A 22657-nucleotide genomic window follows, 5' to 3' on the forward strand; every position below is an offset into this window, starting at 1 on the left:
CTGGACCATCTGGCCTCTTAATCTGTGCTGTTGAACTAATAGTTCCATTCCTAATTTTATTCACCTGCTGTAGCATGTAGTCTTTTATTCAGAAGACAAAATATATTGTTACCTTGATTTGGAAACTACTTCTAGAGAAAGCTGCAGTGAGAAAGGGTTATATGATCAACCCCAAATCTGCCTCTACAATGCATAGGATGTTTGGTACGTTTGTACCAAGTAAAATTTTTCTTTCTTATTTTTAAGGAATTTCAGAAGTAATAGTTATTAACTACAACACTGGCATTTTGGAAACAGCACTTCATGTAGTGTTTTTCATAGTGCCTATTATGATGTTTTCTCCAGCAAATCCATGGCTTTTTAACTCTTTGTTAGCATTACAATGATGTTTTTGCCATTATAGGAAATCTTGGTCCTTGATATTGTCATTGAAATTCCCCTTTTCATCCCCTTGCACTTCTTTTTCAGAGTTATTTTTGCATAGCAAATATAGAAGTACTTGGACAAATGCCCCTGTAAGAGGCTGAATAGTGTCTTGCACTATGTAGATGACTGAATTTTCTATTTTATTCGGTACCATCACAAGGAGAATTTTACTCATCTTCCTGAACATTTACTGTTTTACATCACCCTCTATAAACTGCCTAGTAAGATATTGTGCAAGTTTACACTTCCTTAGGAAACCTTGGATTTTAAATCAACACAAAATGAAGTGCAGCATTTTAACTTCGGGTGCTGCTGTTGGGTTATAGTGTTAGAAATGTTTTACTCCTTGTTTACAGTTGTGCTGGACAGGCTTTCTCCCTAGATTCTGGAGCTCATGTATATTTAATGGTTTAATGCATAAGCTTTTTTTGTACAGCTCACTCATTAAAATGTAGGGATAAGTCTGTTTATTTGTCTTGAGATGCAAATGGATGTTAAAAGGACTTTTTCTTTGTAGCAGTGGTTAATTTATAAGACTGATATTTTCCCTACCATCATGCCTGGAATCAGTGGAACATTTGCATAACAGAGAAGGAAGATTTGTTCCAATCTTAGTTGGGAGTTGGAAGATATCTCACAAAATAGCATTTATCTTGTGATACTAAGCCAGGAAAGGAAGAGTTTTCATTAAGAGCAGATAGAAAACTCATTCAGTGAGTGCAATTTTTTTTTTTTTAAATCTTTTATTACCTTCAAGTACTGCAAAATTCTACTCTTAATTCAAAGAGATATGTGTCTCAGACTTTAGGAACTCTACTTTTATATACAGAATAGGGCATGAACCAGTTTGAGATGGTCCCTGCATCCAGAAACGTTGAAATGTAAGGTTGCCTTTCAGAAGGGTCCTCTATATTTGGGAACTTCACAAGTATCTACAGTCATCCCTTTAAAATCAGAAGTTGCTTGTGCTCTAAACTTGAGCTATGATTACAAGATCTTTAGTGGTGCTAAATAGGTCTCCAGGGCAAAATGACAGTGTGAATATAGCGTGCACTAGTGTATCTGGCTTTAATCTGTCTAAAAGAGGTAAGGAGAAGAGCAAAGCCAGGTTTAGCATGTGCTAAGAGGATTATGCCCTCTTATTTACTGCATTTGTTAGTACCTGATAAAGATTGTGCTGTTAACCTGGTGTTTGCTGATGATTTGGGGTTTTCAGCATCCCAGTCAGAGTTCTTCCTGCCACTTCACAGGAATTCCCTGGAAAGCGGGCAGCCATCAGGTTATCCTGTTCTGCCTTTTGGAAACTTCCAGCCTTTATGTTGAAATTTAGCACGATGTGATATTAGGTGTTCATATTTCATGACAAATTTTGGTACAGAAGATTAATAAAAAGAAGTAGATAATTCTGAAAAATGGAAGAGAAAAAATCCTATATAAGAATCTATAAAGGTATTTTCAGCACTGACAGGTTGTGAAACGGATTCCCATAGTTTACTAGGCTATTTTTCTAGGGTTTGCTGAATATAAGGTGGTTAAAACTTTTAATCAATTTCATGGAATCATGGAATTGTCAGAGTTGGAAGGGACCTCTAGAGATCATCTAGTCCAATTCCCCTGCTAAAGCAGGATCACCTAGAGCACATTACTCAGGGCTGCATCCAGGTGGGTCTTGAATATCTCCAGAGAAGGAGACTCCACAACCTCCCTGGGCAGCCTGTTCCAGTGCTTTGTCACCCTCATAGTAAATAAGTTTTTCATCATATTTAAATGGAACTTCCCATGTTCCAGCTTGTGCCTGTTGCCCCTTGTCCTGTCCCTGGAAACTACTGAGAAGAGTCTGGCTCCATCCTCTTTGCACCCACCTTTTAGTTAGTTATAGACATTGATAAGGTTTTTTCTCTCAGTCTTCTCTCCAGGCTAAAGATTCCCAGCTCTCTCAGCCTTTCCTCACAAGGGAGACACTCCAATCCCCCAGTCATCTTTGTTGCCCTCCACTGGACTCTCTCTAGTAGTTCCCTGTCTCTCTTGAACTGGGGAGCCCAGAACTGGATGCAGTATTCCAGAGGTGGCCTCACCAGGGCAGAGTAGAGCAGGAGAATGACACTCTTCCTCATTCACCCCAAGATTCCATTGGCCTTCTTGGCAGCAAGGACACACTGCTGGCTCATGCATAATTTATAAAAATTTGTAAAACTCTTGTTCTTTCTGCCAATGTTTCCTTTCCTCAAGGAAAAAAAAAATAATCCTAGGTAAGGTATAGGAAATAAAATGTATGGGTTTATGATTTTCCTATCTCTGCATGTACTAATCATTAAAGAGTATAGTGCAAGACAAAAAAAGTAGGTTTGCCAGAGTCTAAAATAAAGATTATTTTAATGTAATTGTGTTAGACCATCAGTGATTTCTGGCTCAGTGATATCTTAAGCAGCTCTTTCTGAGACAAAGTGGATCTCAGTCCCTCACCCAGAAGGGATGTTTAAATCATTGTAGAAATAACAAATTACTCTTGCTTTTTTCTCATTCATTTTAAAATACAAAGTAAAGGGCATTTTATCTAGCACCTAGCTATAATTTTTGCCTTCTCTTTGCTCTAAAATGGCAGATTTCCTCTGGAAAGCTCTGAATCACTAGAAGTTAATTTCACACCTCCAAAAGCAGTAAAAAAAGTAATAAAAGTACGATGACAGAAAATTCGTATTTTAGGAAAATACTATAATACTTCCTCCCAATAAAGAATTGATGTATTTGACTTTGCATTGAAAATTATAAACCAAGGAAAGATGCCCACTGTGTTTCAGCTCTCAATCTGTAGGCAGTGGAACCTTTAGGCTGTTGTTTTGCTAAAACTAAATCTTTAAATTTTCTGTCAACTGGGGAATGGGATAAATATAACACAATCAGCATAGCCTCAAGTAAGGGACATTTGAAGCATGTCCTGCATTTATCTGATGGATTGAAATCTCCTGGAAGAAAAGTATTTCTTGCCTATTGTGCACGTCAGTTCTATTTCTGTCTATTGTTCAGGAAAAAGAAAACCTTAATGAAAATGACATTTTGTTGTGTGCAGCAGACATGTGGAGCCCTTTCATGTGCTTTTACAATGCTGAATCCTGGCCCCAGCATCCAGGAGGTACAGGATGTGTTATCCACAGCCACACAGGCTGTGCATGTAGGCTCTGTGGAGATGTTGTACGTCCTTTCTAGGGTGTGGGAAAGGGAGCAGGAGCAACTGATGGAGTAACTGTGCTACCATCTCGGTGTCTTCTGCTGCATTGTTTCTATCTGTGGTACAACGTAAACCCTTTAGTCTTTGGAAGTTCTCCAGAGGATGCCAGTTGAGTACTAACTACCTGACAGTGTCTGGTGTGAAATCTGCCTTCACCTTCCCTGAAAGCATATTCTATGTGTTAAGCCCAGCCCAAAGCATCAGGATGGGCAGTGTTCTGTTTTTTCCCTGAGAGCCCTTCTGATACCAGCCATAAAAATGAGTGCACTTGGTAGTCCTCAGCCTTCCCATGGCTACAGGACACAAGTTGCCCAAGACTAACAATCATCAGGATTAATTTCACTCACTGGCTCTTGGGGATCAATGCAAGGAGGAAACAGAGAGGAAATCCATGAGTGAGGGTTGGAAAGAGAATTATCTCCAGTCTTACACTATCACTGGCAGTACTGTTATGCAAGCTCTTGCCTGAACCAAGCATGCTCCAAGTTAGAAAACAAATTGTTTCTGCTGAACTGGAAAGCTGTTCTGCAGTGGCAGCAGAGCAGTAAGTTTTTGTTTCCTTAGGGATCTCAGAGATAAGAAAGATCAATGGAGTGATATTATCAAGTTTAACAAAATCCTGAATCTCAGCCCAGCTATTATCTTTGAAAAGTTTGGGTAAGCTCCTGCACAGGATGTCAAAAAATCTAGTAGACAATTTTTTTTCTCTTCTGGTGGTGTCTCTAAATCACTTTTAAGGCTCATCTGTGTCAGCTTTTATATCCCGAAGCTCTGTTAATCCCATTTTTTAAAGAGCATTGTGATCTCCATCTGTTTTAAATTCTTTTCAACTCAGTCAGACATGAGACCTCCTTCTTAATAACTTCAGCATTTTAGTTTGACTTCTCGGTTGATGTGATTTCTCTTTTCCTAGAGAAATAAATTTTGTGGATTTCAAGCAGCTCATTTCTAATGCTGCATTTTTTGATTGAGAACCTTCTCATTGTGGCATTTCAGTAACAAAACACAGTTGTTTTGCTCTGAACTTGGTGTGATATTCAAAACACAGAAGAAAGTGACTTCGTAAATCTTTGTGCTTGTTTGCAATAAGGCACTTCCCTAAAATCAAGTTCCAGTAACATATGATGGAGACAACTCATATTTAAAGTTGAGGGTTTCCAAGGATTCTTTGGGTTTCTATTTTTCTTTTTTTCTTTCCTACATTAACAATTAACTTTATGCCTGAGTATCTCTGCAGAGAATTTCTGCTGGCATATTCTGCCTGGTAGCTGCAATCCTTGGTGACATGGGCACGTTGCTGCCAGCCTGAGAAATCCTTCACTGCTTTACTGCTTTATTTAAGATCAGTTTGAATGTTAAAGTAATTTTTCTGGTTCTGGTAATTCTGGGTTGAGTGTATTCTGACCACCTCTCATGACTTTATTGCTCCTCAACTAGATGCTTCCCAGTAATTTAGTTTTTCAGAGGATAATTTTTTTTTCTTCCAGTCAGATTTAAGCATTGCAATCTTGGCTGCTGTAGCTTCAGTGTTTTTACAGCTTATTTCCTTTCAGCTTCACTTTAGGAACCATACAAAACTCAATACTTGTTTTTCATGCTTCCTCAACTGTTTAATGGCACATGGTCAATACCTGGGAAATTTCCAAACCATGGCCAGTTCAACCTTGCTTTTAAGGATTGTAATGTTTCTGGCCAAAATGTTTTGATCTTTCTTTTTTTGCTATAATCTTAGAGGCAACCCATCTATAAATTAGATTTATTGTAAATTTTAAATTGCTATAATTAAGGAAATATAAATGGGGGTATGGACTTTATATACTTTGGGGGCAGATCTTGCAAACAATGAGCCTTGACAGATTTTATTTTTCTCATTGCTATTTGCAGATTTCCTACAGTTAGAATGTTGATTTCATCCTTCATAGAAATGTCTCCTGCAGCTCAGAATCTTGAATTGATGCCTAGAGACCAATCTTTCTGAGAATTTATAAAAATTGACCTGTAAAGTCTGTCTTGCAGAGATGTCAGATGTTTGACTGGCTGACCTATTATGTAGGCAAACTGTATGAAAGTATATAATTTTCCTCTGTGGTATGATGTTTTTCTGTCCTATTCTTAAAATAATTTTATTCCAATTCCTGAAGAGTCTTCTTTCTGCTTTCATAAGTGAAATGGCAGTAGCTGAAATGTAATAAAAGGCCAGTGAATGAACAGGTATAAAGTTTCACCTTTTAGTGGCTGGAGAGTAGAAGAGAGAAGGAATTGTCTCTAAAATAGCTACTAAGGATGATTTTCTTTAGCTCATAAAGCTGAAACCTGTATTTTTCATAGGATCAAACTCTAATCCTAGGTCTGCATATTTACGTGTTGAGATTTATTTAACTGTCTGCAAACTATGGATTTTATTTTTTTTGCAAAGGAGCACTAATCTTTATCAGGCTACCAAAGTTCTTTATGACTTCAATAAATTTCTTGTGTTGTGTGGCTTTTTACAATGCCCTGTGGTGCAATAGAGAAACTTTTTTTTTTCCTTTTTTTGTTTCTTTTTTTTTTTTTTTTAACCAGAGACATTTCAGCTTGGATGTTTCCACATAAATTATTGTAGTAGGAGTAGGAGACAATATATAAGAAAACACATTTAAGGTAGTAAGTCCCCAATAATTTTAGTGCATGGGAGGTAATACCAGCTGATGCTTCAAGGGAAGCTGTTGGTAGTTTTTATTGGCACTACAGAAGGATCTATAGGTAGCACATAGGTATTTATTTGGTAAATGGCAAGTCACTATAGAGACTTAGAGGTATGGCTCAAGAAGATCCCAAGACTGTCACTATAGAGACGTAGAGGTATGGCACAACAAGATCCCAAGACTTTTTAGTTTCTGGGAAATCAACGGATGCTCTGAAATTTCAGTTTGGACAACCTGAGGTATCCAGGGCTTGGACCATGCTTTCTTCCAAGTGTCACAGAGCTGCTCTGCTGGGATCATCAGTTCAGACTACCTTGAATCTCTGAATAAAGGATAATTTCTTGCTACCAAAGAACTTGGAGGTGATCCCTCTTTGGACCTTCATGGACAACTTCTTTTGAACATGCTAGTCATGAATGCTTCATAAAATAACAAGCCAAAGGCTAACCCTGATCCACGGCAGTGTCTGTAATATGGAATCATGGAATGATTCAATTGAAAGGGGTCCTGGAGGTCATCTAGTCAAATGTCCTTCTCAAAACATGTCTCATTTCAAAGTTTAAGGGTGGGTTGTTACTACTCGTTTTTATTGCTTTAAATGGTAGCTTTTTAACATATTCTCCCTAACCTTTAAAGAACCCCTTCATTCAAGGGTTTCATTAAGCAAACTGCAAAGAGATGTCAGTTTATTAAGCAGGCAGAAAAATAAACCTATTGATACCAAGAATCTTTTTATTGTAGAAGAATAGTTGTGAATTTAAATGAAACCCAGGTTCAAAAAGGATTATTGTAAAAATCCAAGTTGTCATCAATGTAAAACAAAAGCTGGGCACTAAAATTTAACCATTTCTGTGATTCAGTGTGATTTAAAATAAATTTACAATGATTTCAGTGATGAAAATGAAGTTACTGATTCTGTTTAGTTTTGGTTGTTTTTCTATCTATGTCAGCAACACTGAATATGTTTCAGAATAACTTGTAGTATTATTTTTTAGTTCTCTGAAATAAATAGTAATGTGGCTCATCTCCTTGAAAAGATGAAATACAGCACACACTGTACTTAGAACTTACTTTATTGATTTATATTCATTATTGATTGCTGAGGTATATGTAGTTGAATACTTTTCCCTGTATGTCATATAGAAAAATAACCAATATTTAATTTAGTTTTTCCTTTTATTCCCAGGGATTGGATTTCGCAGCCTTCACAGGGCATATGTTTGTTGGCATCTGTCTTGTTGTTCTGGTCTCCTTTCCTTTTCTCAGATTACTTTACTGGAACAAAAAACTTTACAATAAGGAGCCAAGTGAAATTGTTGGTAAGTTTGAGCATGAAATAATTTTTATCACTATATTGAATGTATGCCGAAAAGAAACTGAACAGCACATACTAAAATGTTGTCCTCAAATGGAAGTGCCCACCCTCCTTCAGTCTCTGAACATTAATTTTTTTAACTAATAATTTTTGTTTTATTTTTAGTTGTGATATTTTCTGACTTTTAGAAATGGAGGTTTTTCTGGTGATAAGGTTGAGGTGTTGACATTAATTATTCAATATCTTTCAAAATGCATAGGGATATCTTGCAACATTTCTAGCCATAGACTTGTGAATACCAGAGTTTTCTATATCACAACAGATGACATCTGCTCAAGATGCTGAGGTCACAACCTAGCTTTAGAAATAGCTCAGGTTTCCTTTATGATGGGCATAGTGCACACATGCGTTCCCTCACTGCTGGTTTTCTTCCACTGGATTTTTTCAACAAGCTTTTCCTGGTCTGTGGTCAGTGAAGGACATTTCATCAAGAGTAGAACTTCCCAACTTCTTTCCAGCTTGCCTCTGTGGCTCTTTCAACCCTAAATTTCCCTGGTGTATGTTTTCTATAATTCAGTAGAACTAAATCTGTGTCTTTTTTAGGTTGTTCATTTTCATAGTCTCTTGGAGTCTTAGAAAAGTTGTTTCAATGGCTGTTGAGTATGTTGGTCTCTTTTTGTCTTCAGGGTTTTATGCCTTTCTATTAACTCATTTTGAAGTTCTCATAATTGTTCTCAGGCTTCTGTTTGAGTGGTGAAAAAATAATAATCCCCAAATATTCACCATTTCTTTATATGAAAATAATTCAGAAAGTATAATTTCTTAACAAGCTTCATACAAAGATATGTGAGTCTAACTGTTCCTTCCCTAGGACTGATGATTGTTTCACTTTTGACTGTGTAAGACTTCGCAGTATCACAGTATCACTCAGGTTGGAAAAGACCTTCAAGATCATGGAGTCCAACCACTGCACTAACTCTGCTGCATCCACCACTAAGCCCTGTCCCTTGGCACCACATCTGTCTGTTTTAGATGTCTCCAGGGATGGTGGCTCAACCACCTCCTCAAGCAGCCTGGATCACCATGTCCAGCTCTCACCCCACGACAGGACCACCCCAAAGTTCACACCATGTCCCTGAGGGCGTTGTCCAAATGCTTCTTGAATATTGTCAGGCTTGGACTTAGGATCCAGGCTTCTACTGACCATGCAACACTTGTTTTAACGTGCTGTAAAAAATCTCCAAACCTATGTGCAAGGGGTCTTTTTAGCAACAGGGAGGACAATTTTTCATATAGTTGAGTAACTTGGCTCCATTTGTAACTTGTGGAGAAAGATAAACCCTTCTAAAGACTAACGTAGCCGTCTACAATAGAATAGCTATATTGCAGCCCCCCAAAATTTCTGTCTTTTGAGTATAAGAGGAGTTCAAGGAAGCTAACTTGGGTACAGAGATTTTCATGCTGGATAACTGAGGCAAAATTAGTACAATTCATAGTGTCTTGCCTTTTTCCAGGGAAAATTAATTTTAGGAGTTGCATTTTGTTAAAAAGGCAGAAGTGGAAGTCCTATCCTCAGTGGATTGTACCATGTCTCTGATAGAAAGTTCAGAGAAGAGACCTGGCTGCTTAGGAAGTCAGCTTGTGTGCAGACATTCCGTTTTGAGGGACTTCAGTGCTTATTCAGCACAAGGCACACACAGCCTACCTGTTCTCACCTCTAAGGATCAGACTCTTGCCCAGTATTAAGAACCAAAGTGTTTTTGAGGTGTTTTAGAGGTGATACTACCTAGTTGTTTTCTAAGAGGATTATGGATAATTTTCCTTCTATATATTTGCTTGCTATGAGATACACATTTTCATTACTGTGCCATTGTACAACAGCTGAGACTTTCTGCAACCTTAAGAGATTCGATCCTGAGAGTAAAATAATGCAATGTACTCAGTCCCTAAAATGACTAGATATTTCCTGGTGTAACTACAAACTAAGATTTTTCAGAAAGCAATAAAGAATCTTCATTTTCTACCTTCTCATACCAGGAAAGGTGCTGCAAGTCATCTTCCTTACTGGGTAAATAAATCTATTGACTATATACTTCTGGGTCAAAGAGAGAAAAGATTTATTTAGCAATAGACAAAAAAAGATAGGACACTTCTAGCTCACCTCAGTTTACTTGGTTACAGCTTCCATTCAAATAGCTAGAAATTTATCTTGCCAGGAATGCCTTTAAAGAAAGAAAGTCACTGAAAATTGGCAGCACTAACATGCAGAAGGGGATTTTCTCTCCGAGCCATAAATGTGCCTGTTGTGGCTCCTTGTCTCTCTCCTGCCTGGCTCACCAAAAATGTCGTGGTTTGGGCCCCACACAACAAAGTAACAGCCTCATGGCCGCTCACTCAACTGCCCCCCCCCCCCCACACCACACTCTGGGATGAGGACAAAGCTCATGGGTTGAGACAAAGGACAAGGAGGGTTCTTCACCGATTAAGGTCCCAGGCAAAACAGACTCTACTTGAGGAAAAATAACAATTTAATGTCACACTAATCACACACACCCAGGACACAGACACACACAGAGCAGGGCTTGCATATGTTACCCCACCCCTCCCTTCTTCCCGGGCCCAAATCCCTTTGTTCCCGGTTTCTCTCCCTCCTTCCCCCCAGCGGCACAGGGGGACAGGGAATGGGGTTTAGAGTCACTTCACAGGCTGGTGGTTCTTGCTGCTCCTTCCTCCTCAGGAAGAAGGATTCCTCACAGTCCTGCCCTGCTTCCCCACAGGGTCCCTCCCATGGCAGAGAGTCCTCCACCAACCTCTCCTTCATGAGTCCTTCCCACGAGGTCCGGAGCTGCTCCAGCCTGGGCTTCCCACAGAGTCAGGGGCTGCTTTGGGAACAGCCACCTCCCCTGGCCCCAGGGTCTTCCACAGCTGGGCAATCAGAGTCCTCTGGCAGCAAATCCTCTGGCCTCAACATCCAAGTCCAGTGGCCAAGTTCCCCGCCTTCAGGGAATGTTCCACCACGTTCCTCCATGAGTGCAGGGGGACAGCTGCCATCTCGCCATGGGCTGCAGGGAAACTTCTGCTTGGGCACCTTCTGTCCCTTCTTCCTCACCAACCACCAGCACCTGCTCTGCCTCTCCAGCTCAGCTCTTCTCCTTTGGCTGCTCGTTCTGCTCAGGTCTTATCTCAGCTCTTTCATATGTTAATGGCAGAGGTGCATCTCTTGTCTCTCCAGTGGCTCCTTGGCTGGGTTTGGAGCAGGGGAGCTTCTCAGCTTCTTACTGGAGCCACCCCTGGGGCCCTTCCCCCACTACCAAAGAACCCACCAAACCAATACAGTGCCTTAAATTTGTCAATTTTAAATAATTAGTGTTGATTTTTTTCTTGTGGGAAGCATAATTAACTGAAATAAACATCCGTCAAAAGCTTAATAGTAAGCATTGCAAACTGTGTATCATGGGTGAATAATCTTCCTACTTATCTGGTCAGAGTCACTGCTTTGAAGAGAGGTGAAAAAGCTGTCAAACAAACAATACCCACTCCCAAGTTGTTCCCAGTAGAACACATAATCTGAGCAGGTGGGGAGCTGGCTTCCATTACTCCCCTTCTTTGTACTGGTGGATGAAGAATTGGACATAAAGTAGTAATATGCTTTTGCAGCCCAGAAAGGCAACTGTATCTGAGGTTGCATCAAAAGCAGCATGACCAGAAGTTTGAAGGAGGTGATTTTGCCCTTCTACTCTGGTGAGACCCCACCAGGAGTGCTGTGTCCAGTTCCGAGGTCCCAAGTACAAGAAAGACAGGGACCTGTTGGAGAAGGTTCAGAGGAGGCCCACAAAAATGAACAGAGGGATGGAACACCTCCCCTGTGACAAAAGGTTGTGAGAGCTGGAGCTGTTCAGCCTGGAGGACAAAAGGCTCCAGGAGACCTTATAGCAGCCTTTCAGTACTTTAAGCAGGCTTATAAGAAAGATAGGGACAGACCTTTTTAATAGGGCCTGTAGTGATAGGACAAGGGTTAATGGTTTTCAACTGAAAGTAGATTTAGACTAGCTATAAGGATGAGGATGATGATACACAGGAATAGGTTGTCCAGAGAAGTGGTAGAAGCCCCATATCTGGAAACATTTAAGGTCAAGTTGGATGGGGCTCTGAGTAACCTGATCTAGTTGAAGATGTGTCTGCTCACTGCAGGGGGGTTGGACTAGTTGACCTTTAAGGGTTTCCGTCCAGCCCAAACTATCCTGTAATTCTCTATCAGAACACTAAATATAGAGCAAGTTCCTACCAGTTCTATACAGGGCTCAAGAATGAGAATCCTTTGTGGAAGACATCACCTTTGGAAAGGAGTTATGTTTTTCTTGGGGAGGAAAGGAACACTTGCAACCTCTGAGATAAAAACCGTTGTAATTACGCATCATATAAAAAATGACTTCTCTTCATTGCCTGGAAGTATGTTATTGAATTTTTGGTATCCAGATTTTTTTCTTAACTTCCCAACTTTCTTATTAAAAGGTAATTTATTTGCTTTTATTAATTTCTTATTCTAATGAAACTCATAGCTTCATGGAGATTTCCGTTCATAAACTAGAATTATTATATACTTAAATAATCTCTAGAAGTGCCAGCCTGCAAGGTGTCTTGAGATAAGTAATATCTAAACAGTCAGAAATATATTCTACCATGTGTGAGCAATTTTAATCCTGACATAATAACATTATTTGCGAATATACCTTTTAGAAAGCAGAATTATTGCTTTTTTTCTTTGATCTATAAACTTTTAAAGCATATGATTTGGATTTTTAATAAGCCAAATATACATAAAAACTTTTCGGTTAATTTGAATAGTGTAATTATTCACTAACATAATATTTTTGCCAGTGAAGCACTACACACTTTTAAGAGGCTAGCATGTTTCTCTCAATTCATCTCTCAGTAATCCTTGTTCCTTGGGGTTTAGTATGCTCAGATACAGTGCTCTCCTAATCAGTATATTGTATTGTCTTTCTTATAATCAGCTGTGCCTCCATTGCTGAGAAGCTAATCAGTAACTGTTCAATTAGAGCAAATGCTTACTCTTTCCATAGAAATTTTCAGTGAAAATGAAAGAGGAAGTGGCAAACACAACTCCTTTAGAAGGTAACTGTTGTGGTTTGGATTTGCAGAATATGCTCCAAGGTACTTTCAGGGTTCCTGCTGTCTGAAGTTGCAATAATTCTGTGATAACCTCAAATACATTGTTTGAAGCAGCTGTTTTAATAAACTAAAAACCAGCCTTCCCTCAGCCTGCCCCCAATTATCAATTAAATATGTGAGGTTTAATTGGTATATTATTCTTCCCAGATTTTTTTCACTGTTTGCCATGTGATTTAAGATTTTTGCTGTTGCTTTGGGCTACACTGGTTGTTGAGAATGGATAAGCACTAATTTTAACAACAGTTGATGCTGTTATTCTGATGATACATTGGCAGATAAATTCCAATGTTGTGTGTTACCAGTGTCTTTAAATAGTTGGCTTTCAGACTGAGCTGTAGCACCTGGACAGCAGAAAAAACACACATTCCTTCCACTACCTACCTGTAGTAGCTTGAAGTGTGGCACATTACAAAAGAAAAGATAATATAAAGAACTCAGCCATGACAGAGAAAATAAAATTATTTTTAAGATTTAAGGGATGTTTTGAGGATTATTTTGAGCGTGACTTTCAACTGATAAACTCGTGCCTTGTTCCATGTGATGCAGAAAAAGATGTGAAAATTAGGGTAATAAGATGAGAAGGTTTAAAAAGTGTATATATACTTTCCCAACAGAATATTAACAAGGAAATAATAACATGAGTACAAGAGGAATTAAACTTGCTCTTCCTGCTGTCCCCTCCCCCATGCCCCAAAACTTGAAACCAAAGTTTTACTTCTTTTAAGGGATAATGATGCATTATTTAAACACTGGTATGTCTCAGCTATCAAGCTGTGGAGATGTGGACCTCAATGTTGGGGAAGGTTGCTATCCCCAGGACAGCAGGTAACACGTGGTCTGGTGACAAGTAGTATTACTGCCATTTTTGCCAAAGAGAAGGAGTTTTGTCTTACCACAACAACATATCTGGCACCACCTCCCCATTTCTCCCGTGTTGCTTGCTCCAGTTTCTGGTTGCTTCACTGGCTGAAGAGAGACCCACAGCTGAAGCAGGAGTGCTGATGCCAGGAGACGGAGGAGGCACGTAATTCCCTCTGATTTATCTCACTGTCTGCAGCAGCTGGGAAAATACTGCTATGGTAGTATGGTAGTCAGTATGTGAAGTCTACAACAGAAGGAATTTCCTAATTAATCATAGTCATGTATAAAGTGCTTAATGTGTGAAAAACACGGTGCTGTTTCACAATGTGAAATGTGATAACCAGATGAGCGAGCAAGTCTGTTTCTTTCTTCCATGTGGAGCTTTACAGCTGCTTCTCTAAGAGGGAGTGGAAGAGGGGAAAGAAGAGGTACAAAACTAGCTGTGAAAATGTAGAAAATGTAGAAGTGAAAAGAAGTAGGGGAGTGATAATTGAGTATTGTCGGGCACATGCAGTTAATGGGACTGTGCTGGCTGCAGACCCGAAGTGTCCAAGCATTGTTCCTGGACTTAGAGTGAGAGTTGCTCCCATCAGGCCTCATTTGGCATGAAAATGCCCAAAGGATGACACAGCTATGGTGAAAGTCAAGAAAGACAACAAAGTAAAACTGAAAAACTCATTTAGCACTCAATGTCTGGTGAGCTTCTCCCTCTGTGTCCCATACTAACTACAAATGTCTGCTATAGTGTTTTGCACTCCCCGCAATGACCGTGCACAGGCATCACTGCTTGTAATTGTAGCTGAATACCAGGTATGGCTCAGTGCTGTCATTAGCATTTTGTCCGTGTGAATGCCCTTGCCTGTTGCAGCCCTGAGATGCTTGTGTGGGAGAATGGTCCCCAGGGCAGGTGGCTGTGGCTAAAATGTTACCAGCTTTGCTGTTTTCTCAGGGCAAGGAATGTTGGTGTGGCCTCTGTATTCTCTAACAATGCCGTGTGCCCTTATTCCATGCCCTGCAGTGTAATGTACAAACTTTTGGTTTAAAGTTGGGGAAGAACCACTGTGATGACTTGCAAGAATACCCCAATGCTGCTTCAGACCCTTTGAATTGAAAGAAGCCCACATAAAGTAATAATAATGTCCAGTGCCACAAGGACACTGCAGAGGTACAGAGGAAGGAACAGTCTCAAAGGAACTAGGTAGTCTTATGGTCACTGCAGAGTTTGTGTTTACTCCTTTTTGGATAGTATTTGGATGGTATTTCAGGATCCACCAGGGTCATGGTTTTATGCTTTAAAATGTAAGAAAAAAATTGCCTGCCTTTTATTATTTGCATCTTATATAGCTCTTCTAATGATCTGGGATGGAAATAAGTGTAGTGATTACTTTACACGGATACCAAATTTTTATATTCTTAAAAACTGGATAATTGTGTGTTTAAAATCCTATATATGTCCTTTGTACTGCTTTAGAGTTGATAGAGTATTCCCCTTGGAAAGAGGAAAATGTTGATCTGTCTTTTATTGTTTTCAGATTATGAAAGTAATATTGCAGAATATGGGAAATAAGACAATCTCATCTTATTTGCTTAGTACATTGGTAATGTAGCCATCACAAAAAAGGCAGCTGAAATATAACTTTACCTGCCTTATGCAGAAAGAAAGTATAATACAGAGGCACTTTGAATCAATTAAGCAGCACTTCACAATTTTATTATACACATTTTTTCATGGAAGGTATCAGTGCAGAAAAATCACTGATGGGATGTAAAAACTTGAAGTGATACCTCCTGTTTCTTTTGTAGCACTTGACCCTCTGGATTTTTTTGTGCATACCACAACTGTGGAATGGTTGCACAGATACACACTGCTGACAAGACCTGGACTTTTCATTAACAGTGTTTTGGTGAAGCTGTGGCAAAACTTTCTGCTTTGCTTTGAGGACTCTGAAGCTCATAACGTCTTGCTGATATACAGAGCTTAAGAGAACAGTATAGGTTAATTTATCATGTGCTCTGTATATTTGTTGTGGAGAGCTTCAATATGAATATGTTTGAAATGAAAGTGTAACCTTCACCTTTTTAAATTATTCCTACCTTTTTTATTTATCAAAATGAGCTGTACTTATTGATCACTACTTTTAAGTTTAAGCCAGTTTCTAAAAGATATGGTGAGTCTGAGGTATGCTTCTTTATTTTGCACTTCATTTTTGTCCAAGAGAAAGCATTAGATGAGGCACTATTACACGGATGATTCCTTTATAAAATGCAGGGAGGTGCTTGTAGTGTTGTGCTCAAGTTCCTTGCACGTCATTCAGTAGCTCAAATTACAGGGGAAAGCCAAAAGCACCCTGAGGAAAACTTCCAGTTAAATTTTTAAGGAGAATAGTTGCAGTTTTCATAGAATCATAGAATGGTTTAGGTTAGAAGGGGCCATAAAGTCCATCTAGTTCCAACTCCCTTGCATGAGCAGGGACACCTCCCACTAGACCAGGTTGCCCAGAGCCCCATCCAACCTGCCCTTGAGCACTTCCAGGCAGGGGGCATCCACAACTTCTCTGAGCAACCTATTCCAGTGTCTCACCACCCTCACAATAAATATTGACTTCCTAATATGTAATCTAAGTCTACCATCTTTCAGCTTAAAGCTACATTCCCTTGTATCAAGCCCCTCCCCAGCTTTCCTGTAGGCCCCTTCAGCTACTGGAAGGCTGCTATAATGTCTCATTGGAGCCTTCTCTTCTCCAGGCTGAACAGCCCCAACTCTCTCAACCTGTCTTTATAGAAGTGCTCCAGCCCTCTGATCATCTTTGTGGCCCTCCTCTGAACTTGCTTCAACAGCTGCATGTCCTTTTTATGTTGGGGGCTCCAGAACTAGACCCAGCACTCCAGGTGGGGTTTCACGAGAGCAGAGCAGAGGGGGAGAATCTGCTGGCCACATTTCTTTTGGTGCAGCTGAATTTGCAGCTTTCTGAATAGCTTAACTCCTGGGACTACTGCAGCCTGCCCCAGTTTGCCCAGAAGAAAACTCTAGGGAGGTGTGACTTAGGTGTGTGGCACCATCTGAGCTTTACAGTTTTCTGCCCAGGCTCCAGCTGCTTTGCTGCAGGGATGTCCTGTAAATCCTTTGCCATGGATGTAATCCCATGCTGGGCATGTGAACTGAAATGAGGTGCCTCAGCAACCAAATGGGGCCCCAGCTGTCAAACTTTGAGTCAATTCTCTGTGTTGCTTTATGCAGCATTGTGCACGTTTCTCGCACTCTTTTGCAAGTATTTAGCTGAAAAAAGGCAAAGTGTGTTTTGTTGCAGTTTTGAAGACCCTGCAACATTTATGCCTCTACTCACCTTTTTCCACAGCTGACAAACTGGAAACCACTCAAGGGAATAAAGACAAGGACATTTCAGGCTTTTTTTTCTTTTTTTTTTTTTTTTCTTTTTTTTTCTTTTTTTTTCTTTTTTTTTCTTTTTTTTTTTTTTTCAGTATTAGTGTCTTAAGCTTGTCTCCTAGGAGGGAGGGATAAATTGTTGAGCTGGAATATCCCTCAATGTGAATTTACTCCACACTTAGGTTTCACCTTTCTGACTTAGTTTCTGTGCTTTTAAAATGGAGATGACACTTAATTACTGTCTAATGATGCTTAGAGGATTAATTATATAATATCAGAGATTTAAAAAATTACTAAAAGTTACAGATACTGCTATTACTGGATTAAGCCATAATTCATGATACTTAATTTGTTTTTCAGTTAACCTTTAAAATAAGTGTTCTGTTCTGGGAAGTTAGCTAAGAAAAATTTTTAATGAAAAAAGTTAAGCTACCATAGCATGTGGAGAAAAAAACAACAACCCCATTCAGAAGAAAATGCTTTGCATGTTGTTAGTCACAGCCCAGCGGGTTAAACTTGTGTTGCTTGCAAAAAGGTAGCTAATGTACTGAGTGTACTTGCAAGTTTAAAATTGCCATTTTATGATAATTCCTATTAAGTTTCGTCTTGATTTTCTGAGTGTTTTTAATTAGCAAGTCTGGCCTCTTCAGATTCTGAGACTGAGAATTAATTGCACTCAGTTTTTGAGGATGTTGTCTTTGTTATTGGCAGTTGGGAGGGAGGGAATGTGTGATTACTCTAAGTGAAAATCAATCTGACCACTGTCAGATTCTAGAAAGAATACGCATTTTAAATGAAGCCTAATGTTTTCTAAAATGCAGAAAATGTTTCCTAAAATGTCACAGCTCAGGTCAGTAGCTGAAACTCCATTAAATTAAATGGGTCCATGTATCCATGGTGTCCGGGGTAAAATACAAACTACAAAACCAGAACAGATTACCAGCATAGACTGATCCTTCATTTGATCCTAGAACTAAACAAACAAACAAACAAAAAAAGAACATACGTGTATCACCTTATACCTTAATGGGCTATTATAGTAAGTGTGCACTGGAAAGAGAAATAGGAAAAACATACTGTGGGAAAACCTAGAAAAACCTCTTCAAAATTATTACTGCAACAGAAGTTGCAGTATAAAAGATGTATCAATTGTTCTGATTATCAAAGGACATTTTTCTGTGAAGTAAGTTCCACTGCAGGTTGGAGGTCCACATCCCTGGGATGTTTAGAAAACTAATGACTAAACAATCAAGCATGCACTTGCTGTACAGAAAGGAAAGATCAAAACCATATGAAAACACCTGTATATTTTTAACAGAGACTAGAAGCCATCAGGCCAACCTTGCTGAACCTGGATATTAACCCCATGGCATTTCAGAGATGGGACAGGAATGTGCAAAGCAAGTGGTAGTGCTCTCTGCTCTGTGGGTTTGTTTGTGGCACAGATCATAGAATCCTTTTAGTTGGAAAAGACCTCTAAGATCCTTAAGATCCTCAACCAGATAGAGTGATGCTAGCTGTACCTTTCTGAAGTAGAGAAGATAAAGATCATTTGTATGAAGTTACCTGCTGGGGATCTGCATCTTGGTTAGATGATGAAAGAGTCAGCTTTGCTCCATCAGCAAAACCCTTAGTGAAATTTGATTTTGAAAGAAGGAGAAATGTTATGGCAGGGTGAACAGATATGATCAGAAAAGGTTTTTTAGCAAAGACGAGCTACCAGAAACCAGCATAACAAACCAGATGGTTATGGTTCATGAGCATTTGCAAGACAAAAAGAAAAAAACACACTTTTTAACTATTGGTGAGCCACAGTTTCAAAGCTACAGTCCAAGTAACTTGAAATTTGCATGAAAAAACAATACAGAAAGAACCCTTCACTTACTAAGGGGGTTTTCCCCCTTCACCTGCTTAAATGAAATGCCAAAGTTTCTATCTCATTCAGGTTGGGGCAGCATGGAGGATCATAGAAATAGTTCTTGCACCTTAAAGGGCTCAGAAAACTTTTTCAAAGAAAAAAAAATTGCCTGGGAAGTTGCATTAAATATTTTGCAGCTTCTTTCCATCTAGTCCTGCTCATCTATATGGGAAGGAACAACTTCTCAGCTCACAATTTCAGACAAGTTTCAAGGTGGATGTTGTGAGATGGAAGTTGCCAATTGAAATAGCTTGTTGCCCCATAGGCCAGAAAGTGAGGAGCTGAAGCAGACTAGTTTTTTTTCAGATATTACTATTTACAGTACTTTCAAGTTCAAAGGCTTGAAACTCAGTCTTGCTCTACTATTAAACAAAAATACCACCTTTTCAGAGATTTAAAATAAGGGAGTTTTGCACAGCTGCCATCATTCTGTGGCGAGCATTTCAGCTGTGGCTTAAAGATCTATCACACCCAAGAGTATTGAGGGAGCTGGCAGAGGATCTTGTTAAGTCTCTATACATCATTTATCAACAGTCTTGGTTAACAGGGAAGGTCCCAGATGCGGAGGGGACTTGCCTGTGTGATGCCCATCTACAGGAAGGTCTGGAAGGAGGATCTAGTGAACTACAGGCCTGTCAGTCTGATCTCAGTGCCCAGAAAAATGATGGAGCAGTTCATCTTGAGTGTGCTCACACATGGCAAGTGCAGGCCTGCCAGGGGATCAGGCCCAGCCATCATGGGTTCAGGAAAGGTGGGTCCTGCTTGACCAACCTGATACCGTTCTATGACCAGCACAAAATCATGCGGACTTATCCATACTTTTATGTAATTTAGTGTCAGATTATGCTCCTGGGAAGAATCACCAAATGTATTACGTAGGAAAGTGGTAGATTCTGCACCTCTGGGATTCAGGAGTGAATCCTTTCTTGGAAGAAAAGCTTTAGCTGAGCAATGGTTGTTGAGTAACCTGGGATAGCTTTCAATAACAGGAATTTACATTTCTGGTCTTGCATTGGAAAGGTCAGGCAAAAATTACCATTTTGATGGATGTTTGCTCACCTATAGATGTGACCCATACAAAATGTGAGTCAATTGCTGTTCAGATCTCTTTTTTTGTGTCAAATGTGCAGGCTCTGCACACCCTTTTGCTCCTAGATGTTTGAGTTCTGTCAAATCTAATTCCTTGTTACGGTCGATCTTTACATGATTCACTCTGTATTATCATTATAAATACTTCGTCACAAAGGAAGGGTAGGGGGTGAATGAAACATGTTTATTACTTTTTTTGATAGATACGACGAACCACTAAGGAACTGCAGCAGTAAATGTTCATAACACTGCCTACATCATAATTGGTTGAAATACTTTTTATTTTATTTTTTTTACATGGTACAAAGACTTATACATCTGTTTCTTAGGATAAGAACAGTTTGCTGGTTGAACAGGGTTCTTAGGATATTAAGCCTTGAATTCTTGACACATTGTCTTCAACAACATGAAATTTGAGGGGAACAGAAAAGAAGGGTAAGGATACATCCTGTTGGTTCATCAGGAAGCATTCGTGCAGAATAGTAAGATTTTATTTTTTCAGTGATTGCCTGGAAAATCCAAAGCTGCTCAGTCTAAGGTCCTTCCTGAACAGGAACATGTGCTTTTCAGTCATTCTCCAAGACCTTGATGATGCTGGAAAAAAAATACAAAAAGTGTTGAAAATCCTGACACAATTTTAGAGACAAATTTCAAGGGCTAATGGATGTGTCTGAACTTACACAGATCAGATATCATTCAGGTCTGCACACAGGTGACAGTAGCTTCGTTTATGGATATTTTCAGTGTTTAAGAATTAAGTCCTTTTAGGGAACCTTTAAAATCTGATTAGTGGTATTCTATAAGACAGTGCTAAATTCCAGTTTTGCCTTACATTGATAAAACTGTATGTATGAACACAGAGTGAATGGAAACGTGTTGTCTGCTTTGAATACAATGAAGGAGCATTTGCTGCAATTCGTAACTACAAAGTGACTAGTATCTTGTTAGCAGTGTTATAATGAGAGAGGCAATTTATTTTCTGGTGTAAAATGAACGTGATAGGATTGCAACACTAAAGCTCATGGAAGGCATCTGTAAGTGTTTGAAGACAGTACTTATTTTTCTTTGGAAAAGGACTTGGAAATGAATTTATTTAAATTTTTGAAAAGCTTCTGTTTATTTTACGTTCCCTTCAGCTCTGCAAAATGGATGGTGCCACCAGCTTCCTAAGTGGGAAATTTTTGGAAAACGATTCCAATAATTTTAACAGCCTTGAGTCCAGGGCATGAGATACATATTCTGTGCATCTCATATGCATTATACCTGGTTTAAGATAAGTGATTATTGATTTAAGATAAATGCTTTAAGAGAAATGATTTTGCTTCTTTCTAGAGCTGAAACATGAGATCTATGTTTGGAGACTGACTGCACAGCGCATTAACCCAGCCAGCAGAGAGGAGACAGCTGTGAAATGCCTCTTGATGCAGAAGGTGCTGACTCTGGAGATGCTCCTGAGGACAAAGCTGAGGACCTTTCATAGGTGAGTGAAGACCAGCATGTCTCATCTTCCCTCTCTGACCCTTGGTGGAGACAAGCTGTAGGCACTGGCATTGTGTTGGACCAGCAGGGAGCTCCTGCTCATCTCAATCTACAGCCAGGAATGATAGTTTGGCTTTGCTAACCTTGTGGGTAATCTTTCTGTTGGCTTCAAGCAGCTGAGGGCTCACATCTGGTAATTTTAGGAAGAGCTGAGAGTGAAGGCTTTCAGGGATCTTTGCTGAGATGAGACCTGTATTCTTACCAGTCTCTTGGTCATATGGATGGTGGGGAGATACAAAGTGCCACCCTCAGCACTGGTAAAACACAAAGTATTTTACGACAGAACTGAGATGTAAGAACTGGAGAGTATGACAATATGATCCAAATTTAAAGGCCTAGAAATTTCAGGTAGTTTTTGGTTTTAAAAATATCACAAATAGATTATTAGACGTTTCCTTCAATAGTGGCTTTGGCATTTTAAAACACTGTAATTTCTTTTCTTACTGAAAAAATCTGAGTGTTCTTCAGTGAAGAATTGAGTTTGAAAAATATGTTGCCAGTGAATTGCTGCATTTTAAAATTACTTCATAATCTTCAGTATGAACATGAGTGTAGGCATAATTAACTATTTCTATATAGAGAAGAAGGTTTTTTAAACTAGGACTAGCAAAAATACTAACCTTATTTTATTTATGTTCTAACAAAAACAGCTGTTATGCTATGGAAGCTGATAACAGAGGATAGCAGTGATAAATATTCTGAAAACAAATTGACTAAACTAAAGTGGAACTAAAAGAATTAATTTCCATTCTTAAATGTGGTAAATAGGCAACATGAGCAACAACATGAAAATATGATTTCTCAAACTGTTCCAGTACTGAGATGACTTTTGTGTACATAATTCTTTGTTGATGTTGTGCACTTTGAATGGAATGACAGTGTTACTACTTAAAAACAAAGAAGGCTGTTAAAATCACCTAATTTTTAAAAGGTTATGACATTATTAGATTTGATAATACTCTAAAGAAGGCATTTCTAAAGCATAAATAAAAATTGTATATTTAATCTTGAAAATTAGGAT

The 22657-nt window shown here is 39.1% G+C and overlaps 1 protein-coding gene across 1 annotated transcript in view; it reads left to right on the forward strand.

The window, feature by feature from the left end:
• The window catches only part of OCA2 (OCA2 melanosomal transmembrane protein), a 179470-nt gene that overhangs the window by 69596 nt on the left and 87217 nt on the right, over window positions 1–22657 (forward strand). The window contains exons 14-15 of the mRNA XM_051608617.1: window positions 7523–7655; window positions 21430–21577. Coding sequence (XP_051464577.1) covers window positions 7523–7655; window positions 21430–21577 — 281 coding nt within the window. The remainder of the gene's footprint in view (window positions 1–7522; window positions 7656–21429; window positions 21578–22657) is intronic.

This window comes from Apus apus, chromosome 1 (assembly GCF_020740795.1).
Source record: "Apus apus isolate bApuApu2 chromosome 1, bApuApu2.pri.cur, whole genome shotgun sequence".
In the NCBI taxonomy this organism is placed as follows: domain Eukaryota; kingdom Metazoa; phylum Chordata; class Aves; order Apodiformes; family Apodidae; genus Apus; species Apus apus.